General features: G+C 44.2%; 2 protein-coding genes across 6 annotated transcripts in view; one reads left to right on the forward strand and one right to left on the reverse strand.

Moving 5' to 3' along the window:
* The window catches only part of nr2c2ap (nuclear receptor 2C2-associated protein), a 32,354-nt gene extending 17,257 nt beyond the window's left edge, over positions 1-15,097 (forward strand). Inside the window, exons 5-6 of one of the 4 annotated variants that reach the window (XR_013889493.1) lie at positions 229-565; positions 14,841-14,920. Coding sequence is in view for 3 of the 4 variants with exons in the window: in XM_080212780.1 (XP_080068906.1) it covers positions 229-351 (123 nt within the window). In the remaining variant the exon portion in view is untranslated. Of the gene's footprint in view, positions 1-228; positions 2,934-14,840 lie in introns of those variants that run through there. The other 3 variants (XM_080212781.1, XM_080212782.1, XM_080212780.1) reach the window with 3 other exon arrangements.
* rfxank (regulatory factor X-associated ankyrin-containing protein) lies at positions 2,934-23,765 on the reverse strand. Of its 2 annotated transcripts, XM_080212777.1 has the most exons (9): positions 23,469-23,765; positions 16,443-16,767; positions 15,458-15,559; positions 14,090-14,155; positions 12,176-12,276; positions 9,629-9,754; positions 8,914-8,980; positions 4,970-5,050; positions 2,934-3,427 (listed from the first exon to the last, which is right to left on the reverse strand). In XM_080212777.1, the coding sequence occupies exons 1-9, from the start codon at positions 23,526-23,528 to the stop codon at positions 3,372-3,374; spliced, it is 984 nt and encodes a 327-aa protein (XP_080068903.1). In that variant the 5' UTR covers positions 23,529-23,765; the 3' UTR covers positions 2,934-3,371. The 2 variants fall into 2 exon arrangements, with proteins under 2 accessions (XP_080068903.1, XP_080068904.1); XM_080212778.1 differs by lacking the exon at positions 14,090-14,155.
* Between the last annotated feature and the right edge of the window lie 67 nt (positions 23,766-23,832).

Consider the following 23,832-nt stretch of genomic DNA (forward strand, 5'->3'; position numbering starts at 1 on the left):
AAATACATGAATAGGATGGGAAAAGAGGGATATGGTCCCCAGGAGGTAGGGGGTTTTAGTTCAGTCGGGCAGCACAGTCGGTGCAGGCTTGGAGGGCCAAAGGGCCTGTTCCTGTGCTGTAATTTTCTTTGTTCTAATAAATGAATGTTTAAATTGTGGATACTGGCAGGCAGTTTGCTAATTATTCTTCATCAAGTAAGTTGTATTCTTCCTTAATCTGCGACTCACAGATTCTCCATCCATGAGGAATCCATCGCTGATAAATTAAAAATCATATTTGAGAAAAGCACAGACTTCTTTGGAAGGATTATTATCTATCATCTTGACGTTCTTGGTGAAAAATTGTTGTAAGGAATGTGGTTACGCTCACCTGGAGAAGTCGAAACCGGCTGGAGTTGGGGATTCCCAGTCACACTATAAGTGCCTGCCTTTGGCGATATACAAACTCCAGCGTGATGCATTGGCTGCTTTGGCAGGTGTGGACTGAATCCTGCCTTGGATCAGTGAGATGGCGAGGAATGACTTTACATTTGACACAGATACAGGAAAAACTGCTGAATCAATGGTATTTGAAATATAAAATAACACATTTTAATTTACAGTTAACCGCATCTGACGTGTTTACAGATTGATTTACGTTTGGAATCTAGTGATCATTTTAGAATAGAATTACTACCGTACAGAAGGAGGTCGATCAATCCGTCAAGTCTGAACTGACTACAATCCCACCTAGGCCCTATTCCCACAATCCTCATTTACCCTGCTAATCCCTTGAAACTAAGGGACAATTTAGCATAGCCAATAAACCTAACCCGCACCACATTGGACAGTGGGAGGAAACCAGAGCACCCGGTGGAAACCCATGCAGACACGGGGAGAAAGTGCAAACTGCACACAGACAGTGACCCTGGGCTGGAATTGAACCTGTGTCCCTGTTGCTGTGAGGCAGTAGTGCTAAACATTGTGCCACCCCATGGCAGGCATCCTGGGCAGCATCGTCGCACGATAGCAATGAGCTTACGGTAACATGAATCTCTGTTGTGTCATTGGATGTAGCACGTTGGCTGGAGAACTTGCTGTTACTCCCCAGTACAGAACAAGGCAATGAGATTTCTTACGTCTTTTGTACCAAACATTTTTAATTTGTCCTTATGGACTGAAGTTAATTTTTTTTATAACCTTTCCTTGTAGTTTTGTTCTCTGAATTTAGTGGCCATTTTCTCATTACAGCTACTTAGTTGACAATGTAGTCTGCTGGTAAAGTAGAGCTTAATACAACTTGTATTTGTGGAGACATTTCTTAAGATTGGTTAAAGACTAATTACTACCAGGCACGTTCAGGGGTCAACTAGAGCCTTAATTGCTCCTAGGCACGCCAAGGGTAGGAGGTCTCGTGGTGCAGTGGGTTAGCATGCCTACCTCTGAGTCATGAGCTCTGAGTTCAAGTCCTACCCCAGGACTTGATGGCCAAGGGAGGTGTGTTCAAAACTCTGCCAAACAACTTGAGTGTGTCAACATGAAAATTCTTCCAAATACACCAGTGGCTGGCAGTAAGAGTGGGAGAGACTCCTGGTCAGCCACACTTGATGTAGAATGGTGCCCAAAGAGTTATAAGCCCCTGATGACAGGCTGGCAATCTGTTCTAGGAAATATTACCTCTGGGAATAGATAAAAATCAACCTTAGTGGACCAGTAGGTGCAGGAAGAGAATTGGAATGGAATGATCAGGGGTCATTATTGTCCAGGGGCTCCAAGGCTAGTTCTAAGACCCGTAAGATCACCTTAGAGTGCTTGAAAGTAATTTCCAGACATGGTCACTTACAGCATACAATCCCACCCAACCCCTACCCCGTAACCACATGCATTAACCCTAGCTAGTCCCTGACACTAAGGGGTAATTTAGCACGGCCAGTCCACCTAACCCACACATCTTTTGGACTGTGAGAGGAACTGAAGCACTCAAAGGAAACCCATGCAAACATGGGGAGAATGTGCAAACTCCACACAGTGACCCAAGCTGGGAATTGAACCTGGGTCACTTGTGAGACGCAGCACTAACCACTGTGCCGCCTGTATGTTTTCATCAATTCAGATTCCTCACCATAGATAGTGTTACCATACTCTCATCTGAGTTAGAAGACTATGGGTTCAAGCCCCACTCCAGAACGCAGGCAGCATAATCTAGGCTACTGTGTGGTACAGAACTGAGGGAGACCTGACTTGTTCAAGGAGCTGCCTTTCAGATGTATGAACTGAGGCGCCATCTTCCTGTTTAGGTGACTGTCAGTAATCCCACTGCAGTATTCTAAGGGGAACAGGAAGAGTAATGAGCCATGATCAGCAACAGTAAAACCTAATCAAACATTATCTCATTTGTGGGATCTTGCTGTGCACATATTGGCTGCTATGTTTGCCTGTGAGACAACAATGGCTGTGAACAATTTGAAAGATCCCAGGACTGTGAATAGTGCTAGATGGTTGCAGTAATACATTGGTCATGTTGTTAGGCGAGTAATCCAGAGGCCTGGACTAATGATCTGGAGACATGAGTTCAAATCCCACAACAGCAGGGAATGAAATTCAATTAAATTAAATCTGGGATGTAAAGACAAAACCAGTAACAATAATTGCAAAAGTATCGGCTCGTTGCAAAATTCACCCTAGTTCGTTAATGTCCTTTAGGGAGCGAAATCTGTTGCCCTCTTCCTAGCTGGGCTGCATGTGACTCCAGATCCACAGAATTGTGGCTCATTCTTAACTGCTCTCTGAATTGGCCAAGGGAGACACTCAGTTGTGATCATGGGTGCACAATAAACACTGGGGCTTGTCAGTGATGGCCGCGTGCTATAAATGAATAAAACAAACGTGTCTTCCTTTGACCTTTTGATACGTGACTGAAAACATTTACAAAATCACAAAATGGGGAGGTGTGTGGGAAAAAAAAGTCAACTTTTATTTATATTTAAAAAAATAAACTTTTAAATGTCTTGTTTACATTTTGGAGATCTGCAGACGACTAACTCCCAAAATAAATCACGGACTGACTGGTGCAGCTCAGTCAGATGCCAGCCCAATTTAAAGAACGGTTTTCCATAACAATTGTGATTACATTAGTGACCGGTCCACCAATTTGGTTTGTCATCCATTAGAAACCATCTCCAGCTACCTCCTATGATTTTGTGGGCCTATACCCTGTCGATTTTATCTTGCGTATTGGATAGGGTAGAGTAGGCCTCAAAAGCCTCCGCTGCTCTTGATGAGCTTCAGGCTGCTGGCTTCAGGTAGGTTGTAGGGTGAAAAAACAGCATTGACTAGTGTTTGTTTGTTGGTCCCACTGAACCGAGGCTGGTTCCATTGCTTGTGCCTTTTGGTCACTCCTTGTTGCTCTGAAGCAGCTTCAGTACATGGTTTTCAATAACTTGTTGGACTAAAGTACAAATAATTAACAGTGTGAAAAGGATGCGTTTTTTAAAAAAAAGTACACAAGTACTGATTATCCAGGAATATGCTCAGTTTTCAAGACAATAGATTTTTGATCCCTAAGGAAATGGAGGCATAGCTTGGGAAAGTGGAGCAGAGGTGGAAGCTCTATCGTGATTGCATTGGATGGTGGAATAGCTGAAGGGGTCAAATGGTCTACTCTTTTCCTATTTCTTATGTTATAGAATCATAGAGGTTTACAGCATGGAAACAGGCCTTTGGCCAACCTGTCCATGCTGCCATTTTTTTAAAAACCCCAAAACTACTCCCATTGCCACATTTGACCCATATCCCTCTATACCCTTCGTACTCATGTAACTATCTAAATACTTTTTAAAAGACAAAATTGTACCCGCCTCTACTACTACCTCTGGCAGCTTGTTCCAGACACTCACCATGCTCTGTGTGAAAAAAATTGCCCCTCTGAACACTTTTGTACCTATGCCCTCTAGTTTTAGACTCCCCTACCTTTGGGAAAAAATATTGACTATCTAGCTGATCTGTGGGCCTCATTATTTTATAGACCTCTAAGATCACCCCCTCAACCTCCTACCTCCAGAGAGAAAAGTCCCAGTCTATCCAGCCTCTTCTTATAACTCAATCCATCAAATCCCAGTAGCATCCTAGTAAATCTTTTCTGCACTCTTTCTAGTTTAATAATATCCTTTCTACAATAGGGTGACCAGAATTGCACACAATATTCCAAGTGTGGCCTTAGCAATGTCTTGCACAACTTCAACAAGACATTCCAACTTCTGTATTCAATGTTTTGACCCATAAAACCAAGCATGCCAAATGCCTTCTTCACCACTCTGTTCTTATACTTTACTTTCCCCTTTGCCATCCCCCATATCTTTCCTCCCTTTCTTATGTTCTCCAAGGTAGGCTATTCAGCCCGTTGAGCCATGTTGCGCCATTCAATTAGATCTATCTTTTGACTCCATCCGCCCGCCTTGGTTTCATAACCATTAATAGGCAAAACCTATCACCCTTAGTTTTGACTTTTTCCAATTGACCCCCAGTGCATCAGCACTTCAGGGAGAAGAGTTCTGGCCAAGTTAGCAGCACATGCTCACACTGGACTCCAGCCTCAGTGTTAGCATGCAGAGGCTTCATATAAATGACCATTCTTTATATGTAAATCTTAGCGGTCAATGTCAGTTATTAGCCTTAGGTTGCTCTCACTACACACACACACACACACAAATCCCATTCAAAGCTAGATAGCAACCAGTTGTAGAAGCCTTGGTTGATTCTCTCCTCATTTTGTTTGGCCCTGATCTATCCATTATCACTCGAGCCAATGTTGGGGCACGTCACAGTTGCAAGAAAAGTTGAGAAACCCTGAACCTATCATTTCAAACCATTACAAATGCAGCCTCTAGCTGCATGACAATGGGTGACTCCATGTGGGACATGAATTTGGTTCTTCCAGAAAAGAAAGGGAAAAGGGGATGTCACAGAGTTGAAAGGAATGGTGAAGACTTGCCTTTTTTAAAGCCCATAGCTACAGCCAGATCCATAGGACTGTAACCAGAGTCTGCCTCCATGGTTAAATCTGCACCTTTGGCTGTTGAAAGAGAGAAAAACAAGGCTACCATTAAACTCGAGAGCTAAATAAATCTACTCTTTTGGTATAAAGCCCTCGAGGAGTCACTGTTTTCCTTAGTCTATTTGGGATGAGCTATCAAATTAAGATTATGATGGAAATTGACATTGAATTCTATGCTGGAGGTCTTAAATCCAAGGAGACAGTCATTAAAAAGGACAACAAAGGGGAAAGTTAGAACTTTTGAACACACAGTATTGTAGAGTTATGGAATATATTACCAGGGATCTTCATTGACTCAGGAGAAAAAGGGTAAGGAGAAAGTAAGTTGTGTTCCTGGAGAAACAGATTGATGGATTGAATCCCTCCATAAATTACGACTAGTACAAAACTCTGCAGCATGAATCCTGTCCCACATGAAATCTACCGCTCCCTGTCCATAAGACGTAGGAGCAGAATTAGGCCACTCAGCCCATCAAATCTGCTCCGCTATTCAATCATAACTGATATTTTTCTTATCCCATCCCCTGCCTTTTGTCCATAACCCCTGATCCCTTTATTAATCAGGAACCTACATGTTCAATTCAAAAGCCTTGTCCTTTAAGTTCCTTTATGGCTGCTCTCACCCTGTATCTGCAGCCATTCGCTTCCCAAACTACCTTTGTCTCAGATGTATTTCTGGGAGATGTCACCGTATGCCGTACAAGAATAGGGAGCAGGCATAGGTCATTTGACCCCTTGCGCCTGTTCCTCCATTTGATAAGATCATTGCTAATCTTATTGTGGCCTCAAATCTATGTTTCCATTTGCTCGCCATACCCCTTGATTCTCTTGCTGATCAAAGATCTATTTGACTCAGTCTCTTTTATCTCAGTATTGAACATTTTCATAGAAAATAGGAGCTGGAATAGGCCATACGGCCCTTCAAGCCTGCTCCACCATTCATTATGATCACGGCTGACCATCCAACTCAATAGCCCAATCTGGCCTCGCCCCTCTTTCCCTATCCTTCACCCCATATTCTTTGCTTCTTGAAAACGTACAATGTTTTGGCCTCAACTGCTTTATGTAGTAGCGGATTCCAGGCCCTTCAAGACTGGTCTGCCATTCATTCTGATCATGGCTGATCATCAAATTCAATATCCTGATTCTCCCCTCCCCATATCCCTTGATCCCTTTAGCCCCAAGAGCTATATCTAATTTGTTCTTGAAATCACATGTTTTGGCCTTAACTACTTTCTGTGGTAGTGAATTTCACGGATTCACTATTCTCTGGGTGAAGAAATTTCTCCTAAAAGGTCCTAAAGTCCTAAAAGGTTTACCCTTTATCCTCAAACAATGACTCTAGTTCTGGTTCCCCCACCATCAGGAACATTCTTTCTGAATCTACCCTGTCTAATCCTGTTAGAATTGTATAAGTTTCTATGAGTTCCCCTTTTACTCTTCTAAATTCCAGTGAATACAATCCTAATCAACCTAGTCTCTCCTCATATGACCTGGGGCAGAGGAGATTCACCCAGTATGCTGCTTCAGATGAACATTTATAAGTTATGGGGAGAGGGTGGATAGGGTTGAGTTGTTTTCATTGGAGCAGAGAAGTCTGAGGAGGTGAACCGATCGAGGGGCATGGATAGAAGGTGGTGACAGTCTGGAATGCACTGCCTGGAAGGGTGATGGAGGCGTCACATCCTTTAAAAGAGCTACCTGAATGAGAACTTGACACTTCATAACAGTCAAGGTTATGGGCCAAGTGCTGGCAAGTGGGATTAGGTGGAAAGTCAGATGTTTCTTGCGTATGGATGCAGACCCAGTGGACCAAAGGGCCTCTTCTGCACTGTACAATTCATGAATCACAAACTGTTGGTAAGCAAGTGTTGTTGCATTTAGTGCATGAAGAATTGTGTATAAAAAAGAGGAAGTTTTGCTACAGTTGTACAAAGCATAGAGACTACATCTGGAGTACCATTTTGGTCTTCTTGCTTAAGGGAGAAGAAAACTGCATTTGAAGTAGTTCAGAGAAGGTTCACTAGATAACTCCATCCTAGGAATCAATGAGGAAATGTTGAGCAGGTTGGGCTTATATCCATGGGAGTTTAGAAGATTTAGAAGTGACCGATTGAAACGTGTAAGATCCTGAGGGAGTTGGTGAGGCTACACCTGGAGTATTGTGCGGAGTTTTGGTGTCCTTATCTGAGGAAGGAAGTCCTTGTTAGAGAGAGACTACAGTGAAGGTTTACCAAGTTAATTCTGTCATACAGTTCTGGTCACCCTATTATAGAAAGGATATTAAACTAGAAAGAGTGCAGAAAAGATTTACTAGGATGCTGACAGGACTTGATGGTTTGAATTATAAGGAGAGGCTGGACAGACTGGGACTTTTTTTCCTCTGGAGCATAGAAGGCTGAGGGGTGATCTTATAAAGGTCTACAAAATAATGAGGGGCATAGATCAGCTAGATAGTCAATATCTTTTCCTAAAGGTAGGGGAATCTAAAACTAGAGGACATAGCTTTAACGTGAGAGGGGAGAGATACAAAAGTTCCAGATGAGCAATTTTTTCACAGAGAGCGGTGAGTGTCTGGAACAAGCTGCCAGAGGTAGTAGCAGTAGAGGCTGGTCTTTAAAAGACTTTGCCTTTTAAAAAGCATTTAGACAGTTACATGGTAAGATGGGTATACAGGGATATGGGCAGGGCAATTGGGATTAGTTTAGAGGTTTCAAAAAAAAAGGGCATGGACAAATTGGGCTGAAGGGCCTGTTTCATGCTGTAAACCTCTGATTCTATGACTCTATGTCTCTATATGAGAAGAGACTAAGCTGGTTAGGATCGTTTTCATTGGGGTTTATAAGAGTGTCAGAGTCATTTGCTGGCTCAGGTGGACGTAAAAGATCCCACAGCCCTATTTTAAAGAAGAACAGAGGAGTTACCCTTGGCGTCTTGGCCTATACACATATATATAATCAACATCACTTAAAGCAGATTATCTGATCATTATCACATTATGTTTCTGTTTATGGGAACTTGTTGCATTGTGCAAATTGGTTGCCATCTTTCCAAAATTACAACAATGACTACACTTCAAAAGAAGAAGTACTTCACTGGCTGCAAAGCGCTTTGAGATGTCCAGGTGAGATTTTTCAGTCATGCAAAGTACTATATAAATGGAAGTCTTGTTTTAAAGAGCATCCCTTAATTCTTATTATTAAACTGCATCTGCCATGTGTCTGCCCTGTTCAGAAGTCTGTCCATGTCTTGCTGAAGTCTGCTACTACCCTGTTTGCTATTTGCTACACTGTTTCGGTTTATTTATTAATGTCACATTAGGCTGACATTAACACTGCAATGAAATTACTGGGAAAATCCCCTAGTCGCCACACTCTGGCACACTGAGGGAGAAATTATCATGGCCAATGCATCTAACCAGCACGTCTTTCAGACTGTGGGAGGAAATCGGAGCACCTGAACAAAACCGATATAGACATGGGGAAAACGTGCAGAGTCTGCACAGACAGTGACCCAAGCCAGGAATCGAACCTGAATCCCTGGTGCTATGAGACAGCAATGCTTGTCACTGTGCTGCCCCCAGCCTATATCAACCACAGACTTCAAAATTGCACTAACTAAAATGTTGCAATTACTTTTTAAGTCCCATCTCTGTTTTTTGCACTCAGCAAAGATCCCACACCAAACCAAAATAAGGCATGGTTTCAGCTGCTTTTTTTTGGATGATGTTTCCCAAGGGAGGAACGTTGGTCAGGACACTGGGTTAACTGCCTCTGACAGAACATCTGTCTGTAGCTTTACATGTACGAGTTCAACATTTCCCCTTTCACCCAAATACGCTGACCCAAACCCCTCCCCATCCCTCACCAATTGAAACTTACCCAGTAGAACTTCCACACACTTCACATGATTTCCATGCACTGCGTAGAGCAACGGAGTTCCTCCATTCTGTGAAAAGCACACAGCAGCTTACTGCAGGCGCAGTACAGTGCAGTCTAAGGAGACACATAACTAACCCATAATTGCGAAAGTACCCCAGTTTTGACCAAATGGGCTATCAGCAGTGCACATAAAAGGGGGAGCTAGATAAGCACATAAAGGAGAAAGGAATAGAAAGAAATGGGATTAGAGAAAGAGGGGTGGCAGGAGAATCATATAAAGAATAAAGACAAGTATAGGCCAGTTGGGCCAAATGGCCTGGCTCTGCGCTGTCATTCTATATCGGACTGTTTCTGATATCCAAACACTTTGGCATTTTCCCTCAATTTGTCTGTGTAACGCAGTAGTAAATTCATTAGCTAGGATGGGCTGATTCAATCAGTTTTAATTTAACATTGGAAGTAGCCAAAGTATTTTAAATTGACCATTATTCTAATTTTTATATGGACAGTCCAAAGATGGAGGTGTCACTTTTCATAGTCTTTGCTGCAAAAATAAGTCCCACAGCAATGTAATTTCTTGACATGCACACCCCCCCTACCCACACACCACTGCCCCCACACACACACACACATACATACACACACACACACACACACACACACACACACTCAAAAGCCAAACAAATCAGGCAGTCTAGCTCATGTATAATCTTACCCAGTCATAAATGTTGACGTCCACTCCATGGTCAAGGAGTAGCAGGACAATGTCGGTATATCCCTGGATGCTAGCCAGCGATAATGTGCTCTCCCGCTCCTTCGCCAGAGTGTGGGGGTCGGCACCCTGTCGCAACAGCAAGTTGAACTGGTATCAAAGCTTCGAGTAAACCATTTCATCCAAGACATTCCTTTCATTCGTATGGAGTAGGTACACGGTCCAATTCTAATCTTTGTCTTCCTGGTTTACAGTTTCATTATGCACTGGCAGTGTCCTGGTCTCTCAACCAATTCTTTGTCTGTCTGTCTGTGCGTCAATCTAAGTGATTATTTGATTACGTAGTGCTTCACAGTCAAACATGATCCTGTCTCACAGGCAATCTGTCCAGCAGCCCTCACTTAATTATTGATTATTATTAATAATAATTAATCATGATACTCTCTAAGGGTCAATTACATTGCTCCATCAGTGGTTCCTGAACTGTCACTGAGTCTGGGGTCTCCCAGATCTGAATACTTCAGTAGTACACTGGATATTGATATTAGGCAATGCACAGTTAGTTGAACCAACAATTTATCTGATTGGTAGCAAATTGGATAGGAGTGACACACAAATGACCCTGAGACCCTAGTCATAGAATCCCTACAGTGCAGAAGGAGGCCATTTGGCCCAGAGTCTGCATCGACCACAATCCTAACCAGGTCCTATTCACGAAACACCACATATTTACTCTGCTAATCACCCTGACACTAGGGTCAATTTAGCCAGGCCAATCAATCTAAACTGCATATCTTTGGACTGTGGGAGGAAACCAGAGCACCCAGAGGAAACCCACGCAGACACAGGGAGAATATGCAAACTCCACACAGACAGTGACCCGAGACCAGAATTGAACCTGGATCCCTGGTGCTGTGAGGCAGCAGTGCTAGCCACTATGCCGCCCAAAGTCTTGGCTGTTGGGCTGTGTGGGCAGCACCAAGCATAGAGTGGGCTCGCTTCCACAGGGAGGGGTGCTCTACCCACTGTTGTTCCTGACCTGGGACTATTTAAAACTGACACTTGCCTGAAAGTTCTGCTCTTCAATAACAAAATTGTATTTATATACCACGGTAGCACAGTGGGAAGCGCTGCTGCCTCACAGCGCCAGGGACCCAGTATCAATTCCAGCCTCGGTGACTACGTGGAGTTTGCAGATTCTCCCCATGTCTGCGTGGGTTTCCTCCGGGTGCTCTGGTTTCCTCCCACACTCCAAGGATGTGCAGGTTATATGGATTGGCCATGCTAAATCCCCGCTTAGGGTCCCAAGATGTGTAGGTTAGGGAGATTAGCAGGGTAAATACGTAGGGTTATGGGGATAGGGCCTGGGTAAGATGCTCTGTCAGAGAGCTGGTGCAGTCTCGATGGGCCGAATGTCCTCTTTCTGCACTGTAGGAATTCTATGATTCTCTAAGCTAGTGAAAGGCCCCATGTGGCTTTGCGGGAGCAAAGGTTTTGACATTGAGTCACAGAAGGAGGTTTCAAAGAGTGTCTTCAAGGAGGCAAAAAGACTTAGATAGAAAATTCCAGAGCTTTGAGGTCTTGACAGCTGCCATTTGTGGCATATGGCATGCTTGCCTTCATCAGCTTGGGCATTGAGTTTAAAAATTGGCGAGTCGTGTTGCAGCTTTATAGAACCTTAGTTAGGCTGCACTTGGAATATAGTGTTCAATTCTGGTCACCACACTACCAGAAGGATGTGGAGACTTGGGAGAGAATACAGACAAGCTTTACCCAGGTGTTGCCTGCTATGGAGGGCATCAGCTATGAGGGGAGGTTGGAAAAACTTGGTTTGTTCTCACTGGAACGACGGAGGTTGAGGGGCAAGAAGTCTACAAGATTATGAGGGGCATGGACAGAGTGGATAGTCAGAAGCTTTTTCCCAGGGTGGAAGAGTCAGTTACTAGGGAGCAAAGGTTTAAGGTGCAAGGGACAAGATTTAAAGAAGATGTACGAGGCAAGTATCTTAAACAGAGGATGGTGGGTGCCTGGAACTCGCTGATGGGGGAGGTAATGGAAGTAGATACGATAGTGACTTTTAAGGGGCATCTTGACAAATACATGAATAGGATGGGAATAGAGGGATATGGTCCCTGGAAGGCTAGGGGATTTTAGTTCAGTTGGGCAGCATGGTCAGTGCAGGCTTGGAGGGCTGAAGGGCCTGTTCCTGTGCTGTAATTTTCTTTGTTCTTTAGTAAAATTGGGGATGCTCAAGAGGCCAGAATTAGATGAGCACAGAAATTTCGAAGGGCGGGTGGAGAATTACAGAGACTGGGAAGGGTGTTGGGTGGAGCAGTGTGAGGCCATGGAGGAATTTAAAAAGGATGAGAATTTTGAAATTGAGGCATTTCTTATCCAATAGTCAGTGTCTCAATTAATGAGTGCAACATTTCACAAAACGGTTTGTTAAGTCACCCCAGCTTTGCGAATGTCTGTATCTCATTAATGAATGGATAAAGTTGTCTTGAAAGCAGCACAGTGAAAAACCAGATAATGTTCCCATTGCCTCACCATCTGGAGCAAAAACTTCACAACAGATATTTCCCCAAAAGCTGCTGCCCACATTAACGGGGTAAAGCCTCGCTCGTCTGGTACATTCAGCAATGAACTCCCTGTAAAATGGAAGAGAGTGCATGAGTGAACAATAGTATTTTAAGGAAGATCCTGATTTGGAAATGTATCGTCGTTCCTTCGCAGTCGCTGAGTCAAAATCCTGGAATTCCCTCCCTAACAGCATTGTGGGTCAACCCACAGAACATGGACTGCAGCGATTCAAGAAGGCAGCTCACCACCACCTTCTCAGGGCAACTAGGAATGGGCAATAAATGCTGGCCAGCCAGTGATGCCCATGTCCCACAAATAAATATTCAAAAAAAAGAAAAATGTCTGAGCCAATCGGCCCATCAAACCTATCCACGCCATTGGCTTCACCATGTCAGGTGATGTTGCTCGTAAACAGCATTATGATTGGGCCATTACGTAAGAACTGTTTGCCACTAAGGTTACAAAGACAAAGAAAGTGTAATGTACAGGCATAGATTTACAAATAGGAAAAGGCCATTCAGCCCCTTGGATCTGTTCCACGATTCAATTAGATCATAGCCAATTTGTACAATTCCATTAACCCACCTTTACTCCTGGTGCTAAGATATTGGAGAAGGTCATGAATCTTGGAGCCTCATGACCATTCAATGAGATCTTGGCTGAACTCTTTAGCGTCTGGGCAGCATGGTGCCACAGTGATTAGCACTGCTGCCTCATAGTGCCAGAGACCCATATTCAATTCTGACTTTAGGTGATTGTCTGTGTGGAGTTTGCATGTTCTCCCCTTGTCTGTGTGGGTTTCCTCCCACAGTCCAAAGGTCTGCAGGTTAGGTGGATTGGACATGCTAAATTGCCCCTTAGTGTCAGGGGGATTAGTGAGGTGAATGCATGAGGTTGCAGGGATAGGGCCTGGATGGGATTGTTGTCAGTGCAGGCTTGATGGGCCAAATGGCCTTTTTCTGTACTGTAGAGATTCTATAATTCTGTGAAAATCTATCACTCTCAGTCTTTAATATTTTCAACAACTGAGCACTTGGAGTAGAGAATACCAATGACTGAAGAAATTTCTCTTCATCTCAGTTTTAATGTCCCACTCTTTCTCCTGAGACTGTTACCCTCTCACTCTCCAGCCAATGAAGTGGCCTTTCCATATCTCATAAAACCCTACAGTGCAGAAAGAGGCCCTTCGGCCCATCGAGTCTGCACTGAACACAATCCCACCCAGGCCCTACCCCAATATCCCTACATATTATACCCACTAGTCCCTCCAACCTATGCATCCCTGGACACTAAGGGGCAATTTCTTAGCATGGCCAATCAACCTAACCCACACATCTTCAGACTGTGGGAGGAAACTGGAGCACCCGGAGGAAACCCATGCAGACACGGGGAGAATGTGCAAACTCCACACAGACAGTGACCCGAGCCGGGAATCGAACCCAGGACCCTGGAGCTGTGAAGCAGCAGTGCTAACCACTGTGCTACCGTGCCACCCCTTGATATCTAGACCATCGAGCCTTTTTAGAATAAGTTATGTTTCAAATGAAGTCACGTAAACTCTGGAGAATGTAGGAATCAGGGTCAGTGACAGATTAATATAGATTTGAATTGGAGAGGATAGAATATCGATTATATTGTTGGACTAGTAAATCTGAGGCCTGGACTAATAATCCAGGGAATAGGAGTTCAGTTCCTAGCAGGGTGTTTAAGCTTGTTTTTAAAAAAAGCTAAGGTTGAGTTGCTATCAGTAAAAGTGGTCATAAACATGGTAAATTATTATGTCCCCAGTGCTTTAGGCTGGGCCTTTGGATTATTGGTTCAGTGGCATTGTCACTACGCTGCTGTCTCCCCCTGTAACCCGGCTCCACTTCCCTTGCTCACCTTGTTGAAGATGTGACATTAGTTGGACAAGGTCTCCTTGAGCAGCTAACTGATGAATGGATAATGCTGAAAAGGGAGCAAGAAAAAGATTTGTCAACTTGAGTACAAAATGTCTAGTGGATAAAGTGTGTCTGTGTAGGGGGGGGAGGAGGGGGTTTAGCGGGAGAGGGTGAGGGGAGGGTGTTTCCAAATTGTGCAAGTGGATCTGAATTCTTCCCCACTGGAATTTTCTTCCCACGTAGGGGTTTAGCCCAGGATGTTAACTCGAGTCTCTGCTCTGGTCTCTCCCTTGGCTGTGGCTCAGTGGGTAACACTCTCTGAGTCAGAAAATTCCAGCTCCACTGGAATGACAGAGGTTGAGGGGTGACCTGATAGAAGTCTAGAAGGTTATGAGAGGCATTGACAGAGTGGATAGTCAGAAGCTTTTTTCCCAGAGTGGAAGAGTCAATTGCTAAGGGGCGTAGGTTGAAGGTGCCAGAGTGCAAGGTTTAAAGGAGATGTATGAGGCAAATTTTTTTACACAGAGGGTGGTGGGTGCCTGGAACTCGCTGCCAGGGGAGATAGTGGAAGCAGACACAATAGTGACTTATAAGGGGTGTTTGGACAAATACATCAATAGGATGGGAACAGAGGAAAATGGTCCCTGGAAGGATAGGGGTTTTTAGTTCAGAAGGGCAGCATGGTCGATGCAGGCTTGGAGGGCCAAAGGGCCTGTTCCTGAGTTGTAATTTTCTTTATTCTTTGTTCACAGTTGACAGTGAAGGGACAAAAATCCACACCACTGCAGTACTGAGGGAGTGTTGCACTGTCGGAGGAGCCATCTCTTGGATAAGGTGTCTTGGGTGAATATAAAATACCTCAAGGTGTTAGAATGTAACCAGTGACAACTTTGTATTGGATATAACAAGACCAATGGTAACAAGCTGTGAGGGTCAGCTGACCCAATAAACCATGGAACCAATTACAGAATGATGTGATGGTCAACTGACCAGCTGACTCACTATCAATAAGAACCTGTTGGGAATTGTGGGGAAGCTTGGAGTGGCCCAGAGTGAGGCCCCAAGTTTGGAGTAATGAAGTTTCTTTATTAAACCCTTTGATTTATAAGTCGGAGTAAGTTTTGTTATATTTTTATTGTCTGCATTTGAAGAGTTACTTCTGATGAAACACAAGACACTATTTCGAAGGAGAGCAGATGAGTTACACCTGATGTTTTGATAACGTTTATCCCTCAATCATCATCAAACTGAAGCAATATCTGGTCATTACATTGCTGCGTGGGGGAGCTTGCTGGGTGCAAACGCACTTCCGTGTTTCATACATTACAACATAAATACTAAGATAAATACTAAACGCCAGAGTACTCACTGTCCAGGTTTGCTGGAAGTGATGAGATCTCATTTCCGCGTTGTCTGTTTGTAAGCGTCGTGGCATACTTGTATGCAGGGCTGGATTTATCCGGAAACAGTTCTGGAGAAAGAGAAACCACCCAGAATGGTTATGTTGTAATATTAGATGATCAAAAATATGAGTAGGCCAGACTGTCCTTCAAGCCTGCTCCACTATTCGGTACTATCATGGCTTATACATAGAATCCCTACAGTGCAGAACATGACCATTCAGCCCAACCAGTCTGCATCAACCACAATCCCAACCAGCCCCTATTTCCATAACCCTATATATTTACCCTGTCAAACCCCTGACACTAGGGTCAATTTAGCATGGCCAATCAACCTAATCCGCACATCTTTGAACTGTGGGAGGAAACCGGAGCACCTAGAGGAAACCCACACAGACAAGGGGAGAAAGTGCGAACTCCACACAGACAGTGACCCGAGGCCGGAATTGAACCTGGGTCCCTGGCGCTGTGAGGCAGCAGTGCTAACCACTATGCCACTGTGCCGGCCCCAACCTCAACTCCTTTTCCTGTCTTATCCCCATTTTCCCTAGATTCCTTTAGAATCCAAAAATCTATCAATCTACTTCTTAAAATACATTCAACGACTGGGTATCCAGTGTTCTTAGAACAGAAAGTTCCAGAGATTCACAACTCAGAGGAAACCAGAGCACCCGGAGGAAACCCATGCAGGTACAGGGAGAACATGCAAACTCCACACAGACAGTGATCCAAGCCAGGAATTGAACCTGGGTCCCAGGCACTGTGAGGCAGCAGTGCTAACCGCTGTGCCAAAACTGCACCAGTCTGTTTGATCCTTCCAAATAGTTACAACCTCTCAGTCTGGTATTTAAACTTGAGGTGCCCCAGGTCCTCTCGTAGAACACCAGGGATGGGTTGCATGACTCCACTTACAGTAGCCGCTAGCTTTCACCAAGGCACTTCCTTGTGACTTACCACTGGACAGTACGGAAACTGCTTCCGGGTCAGCTGTCATTTGATCTTTCTCCTGTTCTTGAGTGCTTTCAACATTGAGTGTTATAACTTGTAACTGATCGTTGACCTGCAGAGTCGCACACTTTATCTGGATTATGTTGCTTGGTGCCACCTCTGGTTCTCTCTTGCAGGTTTCATTTGAAGAAGAATTCTGGATTCCATTACTGCACAGCAGTGGTTCCTCGTACAGTTCTTTCCTACTAATACCTTCCCCAACTCTTGTGGTTTCACCCTCACCTTGGCCGCTGCTTCTTTCTTCTCCTCTGTCCATTTTTCTGTGCGTCCTCTGAAATGGTAGCATGGAACTAAGAATCTATAGACACGTATTGTGATACCCTCTTTTATTCGATTTAATTTATTCATAGAATCCCTACAGTGCATTTGACCCATCGAATCTGCACCAACCACAACCTCACTCAGAATCTATCCCTGTAACTTCATGTATTTACCCAGCTGGTCCCCATAACACTAAGGAGCAATTTAACATTGGCCGATCAACCTAATCTGTATAACTTTGGACTGGGGGAGGAAACATATGCAAACACAGGAAGAACATGGAAACTCCACGGACAGTTGTCCAAGGTTAGAATCGAACCCGGGTCCCTGGCAATCTGAGGCATCATTGCTAACGTGTATTGGGATACAGTGAAAAGTACTGTTTCTTCTGTGCTATGCAGAGAAAGCATACCGTTCATACAGAAGGAAAGGAGAGGGTGCAGAATGTGGTGTTCCAGTCATAGCTAGGGTGTACAGCAAGTTCAATTGAATGCAAGATTGGTCCATTCAAAAGTCTGATGGCAGCAGGGAAGATACTGTCACTGGTAATAGGGTATTATTCCTTTGTGTTCAGCAAGCATTAGAAGATAAGAACATAAGAACATAAGAACATAAGAAATAGGAGCAGGAGTAGGCCATCTAGCCCTTCGAGCCTGCCCCGCCATTCAATAAGATCATGGCTGATCTGTTGTGGCTCAGTTCCACTTTCCCGCCCTCTCCCCATAACCCTTAATCCCCGCTCTTTAAACCCCAATTGTTTTGGGAGTTACTGCCACCATTGTAATTCCAGATCACCCATTTCAAATGGACCTACCTTGCATTAAGTTGATACTCCCTAGCTATGACTGTAAGATTACATTCTGCACCCTCTCCTTGAAATAAGTCTGCAGAGGCAGAAGTCTCTTCACCAAAAATCCCTTTATTTACAACTCCATCAGCAGTACACACAGTGCTAACAATCAGCAGTCCACCATCAGGAGTGCCAGAGGAACTGACACTCACAGTTAAATACAAGGCAAAGACCCCCTGATTGGCCCATCGATTGCATCCTTAAAACGGGAAGATCATACTTCAATAAAACATAAGAACTAGGAGCAGGAGTAGGCCATCTGGCCTCACGAGCCTGCTCCACCGTTCAATAAGATCATGTCTGATCTTTTTGTGGACTCAGCTCCACTTATTCGCCTACTCACCATAACCCTTAATTCCTTTACTGTTCAAAATTTATCTATCCTTGCCTTAAAAACATTCAATGAGGTAGCCTCAACTGCTTCACTGGCAGGGAATTCCACAGATTCACAACCCTTTGGGTGAAGAAGTTCCTCCTCAACTCAGTCCTAAATCTTCTTCCCCTTATTTTGAGGCTATGCCCCCTAGTTCTAGTTTCACCCGCCAGTGGAAACAACTTCCCTGCTTCTATCTTATCTATTCCCATCATAATCCTAGATGTTTTTATAAGACCTCATCTCATTCTTCTGAATTCCAATGCGTATAGCCCCAGTCTACTCAGTCTCTCCTCATAAGCCAACCCTCTCAACTCTGGAATCAACCTATGAATCTCCTCTGCACCCCCTCCAGTGCCAGTATACCCTTTTTCAAGGAGACCAAAACTGTATGCAGTACTCCATGAGTATCCTCACCAGCACCTTATACAGCAGCAATATAACCTCGCTGTTTTTAAACTCCATCCCTCTAGCAATGAAGGACAAAATTCCATTTGCCTTCTTAATTATCTGCTGCACCTGCAAACCAACTCCTTGAGATTCCTGCACAAGGATGCCCAGGTCCTTCTGCACAGCAGCATGCTGCAATTTTTTACCATTAAAATAATAGTCCATTTTGGTGTTATTTCTACCAAAATGGATGACCTCACATTTACCAACATTGTATCCCATCAGCCAGACCCTTGCCCACTCACTTAGACTATCTATATCTCTTTGCAGACTCTCAGCATCCGCTGTACACTTTGCTCTGCCACCCACCTTAGTGTCAAGTGTGAATTTTGACACACTACACTTGGTCTCCAACTCCAAACCATCTATGTAAATGGTAAACAATTGCAGTCCCAACACTGATCCCTGAGACACACTACTAGTCACTGATCGCCAATCAGAAAAACACCCATTTATCCCCACTCTTTGCTTTCTGTTAGTTAACCAATCCTCTATCCATGCTAATACATTACCCGTAACACTGTGCACCTTTATCTTATGTAGCAATCTTTGGTGCAGCATCTTTCAAATGCCTTCTGGAAATCCAGATACACCACATCCACAGGTTCCCCACTGTCCACTGCACATGTAATCTTCTCAAAGAATTCCACCAAATTAATCAAACATGACGTTCCTTTCATGAACCCATGCTGCATCTTACCATTGGGACAATTTATATCCAAATGTCTCGCTACTTCTTCCTCGATGATAGATTCAAGCATATTCCCTACTACAGAAGTTGAGCTAACCGGCCTATAGTTACCAGCCTTTTGCCTACCTCCTTTTTTTAAACAGTGGCGTCACATTTGCTGTTTCCCAATCTGTGGGAACCACCCCAGAGTCCAGCGAATTTTGGTAAATTACCACTAGTGCATTTGCTATTTCTCCCACCATCTCTTTTAGTACCCTGGAATGCATTCCATCAGGACCTTTAGCCCATCAACTTGCCCAACACTACCTCTTTCATGATAATGATAGTTTTTAGGTTCCTTCCTGCCATAGCCTTCCTGTCATCAAATTTTTGGCATGTTGTTTGTGTTTCCACTGTGAAGACCGACACAAAATATCCGTTCAATGCCTCAGCCATTTTCTCATTTCCACTTAATACTTCCCCTTCTCATCCTCTAAAGGACCAATGTTTACTTTAGCCATTCCTTTTCGTTTCACATATTTGCAGAAACTTTTGCTATCTGTTTTTATATTCTGAGCTAGTTCACTCTCATACTCCATTTTACTTTTCTTTATAGGTTTTTTTGTGGCTTTCTGCTGACCTTTAAAGATTTCACAATCCTCTAGGTTCTCACTAATCTTTGCCACTTTGGATACATTTTCTTTCAACATGGTACCCTCCTTTATTTCCTTAGATATCCATCTAAGGATAGGCCGAGCCTGTCCAAAAAGTGGGCCAAATCAGAGAAAGGGATGTCCCAGGTATCCTTCAAACTTTATTTATTAGTGTAATAAGTCAGCTTACATTAACATCTGGTGAACTGCTGTGGCAGCAATAATCTCTCCCTCAATGTCAACAAAACGAAGGAGATTGTCACCGACTTCAGGAAGCATAAAAGAGAACATGCCCCTGTTTACCTCATTGGGGACGAAGTAGAAAGGGTTGACAGCTTCAAGTTTTTAGGTGTCCGGATCACCACAACCTGTCCTGGCTCCCCCCACGCTGACATTATAATTAAGAAAGCCCACCAACGTCCCTATTTTCTCAGAAGACTGAGGAAATTTGGCATGTCAGCGATGACTCACCAAATTTTACAGATGCACCGTAGAAAGCATTCTTTCTGGTTGTGTCACAACTTGGTACGGCTCCTGCTCTGCCCAAGACCACAAGAAACTACAAAAGGTCATGAACGTAGCCCAATCCATGACGCAAACCAGCCTCCCATCCAATGACTCTGTCTACACTTCCCGCTGTCTCGGCAAAGCAGTCAGCATGATTAAGGACCCCACGCACCCTGCACATTCTCCCTTCCACTTTCTTCCATCGGGAAAAAGATACAAAAGTCTGAGGTCATGTGCCAACCTACTCAAGAACAACTTCTTCCCTTGGACTTACCTTGCATTAAGATTTCTCTCTCTACACCCTCGTTATGACTGTAACCCCGCATTCTGCACTCTGTCACTTCCTTTTCTATGAACGTATGTTTTGTCTGTATAGCGCGCAATCAATAATACTTTTCATTATATGTTAACACGTGACAATAATAAATCAAATCGTAGCAATGAAGTTACTGTGAAAATCCCCACATTGCCACACTCCAGCACCTGTTTGGGTATATTGAGGAAGAATTTAGCACGGCCAATGCACCAGCACGTCTTTCGGACTGTGGGAGGAAACCAGAGCACCCGGAAGGAACCCACGCAAAGACAGAGAGAACGTGCTGACTCTGCACAGGCAGTGACTCAAGCCGGGAATCGAACCCAGGTCCCTGGCGCTGTGAGGCAGCCGTGCTAACCACTGTACCATCATGCTGGCTGGTTATTTTGAATAATGAGTGGCGATTTTATTGAACCATATAAGATCCTGAGGGGACTGGATAGGGTGGAAAGATGGTCCTTCTTTTGAGACTAGAACTGTTTAAAAATTAAGGGTCTCCCTTTTAATGAGGAGAATCTTTTCTCTGGGGGTCATGAATCTGTGGAACTTTCTCAGAGAGCAGTGGAAAGTTGGGTCACTGAATTCAACCAAAGTTAAGTGAGAGATTATTGATCGACATGAGGAGTTAAGGGTTAAGGGAGACAGACAGGAAGATGGAGTTGAGACCCACTGACAGATCAGCCATGATTTAATCAAATCACAGAATCCTTACAGTGCAGGAGAAGGCCATTTGGCCCACTGAATCTTCATCAACTCTCCATCAGAGCATCCCATCCAGGCCCTATTGGGTGGCACATTGGCACAGTAGTTAACACTGCTGCCTCACAGTGCCGGAGACCTGGGTTTGATTCCCAGCTTGGGTCACTGTTGTGTGGAGTCTGCACGTTCTCCCCATATCTGCATGGGTTTCCTCCAGGTGCTTCAGTTTCCTCCCACAGTCCAAAGATATGCAGGTTAATTTACCATTTATATAGATGATCTGGAGGAGGGAACCGAGTGCAGGGTGTCGAAATTTGCTGATGACACCAAGATTGGGGGAAAGGCAAATTGTGCGGAGGGTGTGGAGAGTCTGCAGAAGGATCTAGATAGGCTGGGCGAATGGGCCAGGAAATGGCAAATGGAATTTAATGTTGGCAAGTGTGAGGTGGTCCACTTTGGTAGGAAGAATGGTAGGAAGGACTATTACTTACGTGGCGAAAAACTGCAGCAGGCGACGGTGCAGAGGGACCTCGGGGTCCTTGTGCATGAGTCGCAAAAACCCAGCTTGCAGGTGCAGCAGGTGGTCAGGAAGGCAAATGGGATGCTGGCCTTCATAGCGAGGGGGATTGAATATAAAAGTAGGGAGGTCTTGCTGCAGCTGTATAGGGCATTGGTGAGGCCGCAGCTGGAGTACTGTGTGCAGTTTTGGGCGCCGCACCTGCGCAAGGATATTTTGGCCCTGGAGGGAGTGCAGAGGAGGTTTACTAGGCTGATACCGGAGTTGAGGGGATTGAGCTATGAGGAGAGGCTGAATAAACTAGGCTTGTACTCGTTAGAGTTTAGAAGAATGAGGGGAGATCTCATTGAGACGTATAAGATGATGAATGGGATGGATAGGATAGAGGTGGAGAGACTCTTCCCGCTCAAAAAAGACAGTAGGACTAGGGGGCACAGCCTCAAGATAAAGGGGAGGCGGTTTAGAACGGAGTTGAGGAGGAACTTCTTCACTCAAAGGGTGGTGAATCTCTGGAATTCTCTGCCCGTTGAAGTGGTGGAGGCTGCCTCGCTAAATATTTTTAAGAAGCGGGTTGATGGGTTCTTGATAAGAGAGGGGATTAAGGGTTATGGGGAGAGGGCGGGAAAGTGGAACTGAGCCACAACAGATCAGCCATGATCTTATTGAATGGCGGGGCAGGCTCGAAGGGCTAGATGGCCTACTCCTGCTCCTATTTCTTATGTTCTTATGTTCTTAAGTGATTTGGCCATGCTAAATTGCCCCTTAGTGTCAGGGAGACTAGCTAAGGTAAACGCATGGGGTGATAGGGATAGGGTCTGGATGGGACTGTGGTCAGTGTAGACTTGATGGACCAAAAGTCCTCCTTCTGTTCTGTAAAAATCATAGGATTCTATCTCCATAACCCCACATATTTTTGTCTCTAATCCCCCTAACCTATATATCTAGGGAACGCTAAGGGGCAACTAACCATGGCTAATCCACCTAACCTGCACATCTTTGGATTATGGGAGGAAACCAAAACACCCGGAGGAAACCCACGCAGACACAGGGAGAATGTGCAAACTCCACACAGTCACGCAAGACTGGAATTGAACCCAGATCCCTGTCACAGTAAGGCAGCAGAGCTAACCACTGTGCCACCATGCCAGGAAGTGATTACAACTTGGTGTAATGTTCAAGAGGCCAGAGTCAGAGCACTGATATTTTGGGGGTTGCAAGGCTGGAGGAGATTGAAGATAGGAAAGGAGTGAGGGGGGATTTTAACATGAGGATCAGACACTGCTTTTCATAGCTCTCTGTGGTTCTTTTTAAAGCTGCAAAACCTCAACTAGTATACAATAGTTTCACATTCTGCTCTATGATCATTACCCTAACTTGTGACGTTTTGGCAATGCTATCTGGCCTGATAATGCCTTTCCAAACACATTTCCTGTAGTTTTCTAGGGAATAATTGCTGACTGTAAATTTCAAGAACACAGAGTGATGCGGACATAAATTTTTGACATCGATAACCATGTTGTAACCATTCTGAACATGCAAAATCATTGGGGCAACAGCAGAAACACCAAATGCATCTCTGAATTGTAACAATGCTGCAACCTCAATACAGTAACATTCAATCCCGTGCCCAAGCTTGTTACACTGGTAAACAGATTTTTCAAATGCATGCACAATACCTTGTAATAGGGAGGAATCTTTGCAGTCAATTGCTGATATAATGCAATGTCGCTGTTCATGTAACAGCAGTGGACACTTCCCCTACCAAAAGTGAAAGTAGCTTGCAATATCCCACAATGCAGTTGAGAAGGTGAGCATTTTATTGCAGAATTATCAATGTGATTGCATGCAATTTTAATCAGATAACACAATTCCCCACTGGGCAGAGCTAAGACTCTGGAGGTTAGTTTTGAGGGTTGGGTGAGGGTTTATTTATTTTTTGTCCTTTAAATCAAATCTTATCTTCTGTGTGGAGCTGCCAGTGGCTGTTCCTAAAATGGTTTGCAAATACCCCAGGGCTAAAGCATTTCTGGGTTTTGCAAC

This window comes from Carcharhinus amblyrhynchos, chromosome 26 (assembly GCF_965287045.1).
Source record: "Carcharhinus amblyrhynchos chromosome 26, sCarAmb.v2.hapA, whole genome shotgun sequence".
NCBI classification, from domain to species: domain Eukaryota; kingdom Metazoa; phylum Chordata; class Chondrichthyes; order Carcharhiniformes; family Carcharhinidae; genus Carcharhinus; species Carcharhinus amblyrhynchos.

Excerpts from the sequence above, each read along its gene's own strand:
- rfxank (XM_080212777.1), bottom strand. The coding sequence starts at position 23,528 with ATGAACAGCGACATTGCATTATATCAGCAATTGACTGCAAAGATTCCT. Across the intron at positions 16,768-23,468 it reads AGATTCCTCCCTATTACAAG|AGGACGCACAGAAAAATGGA; the intron begins GTATTGTGCATG and ends CTACCATTTCAG. Across the intron at positions 9,755-12,175 it reads TGAAGTTTTTGCTCCAGATG|GGTGCCGACCCCCACACTCT; the intron begins GTGAGGCAATGG and ends CTGTTGCGACAG.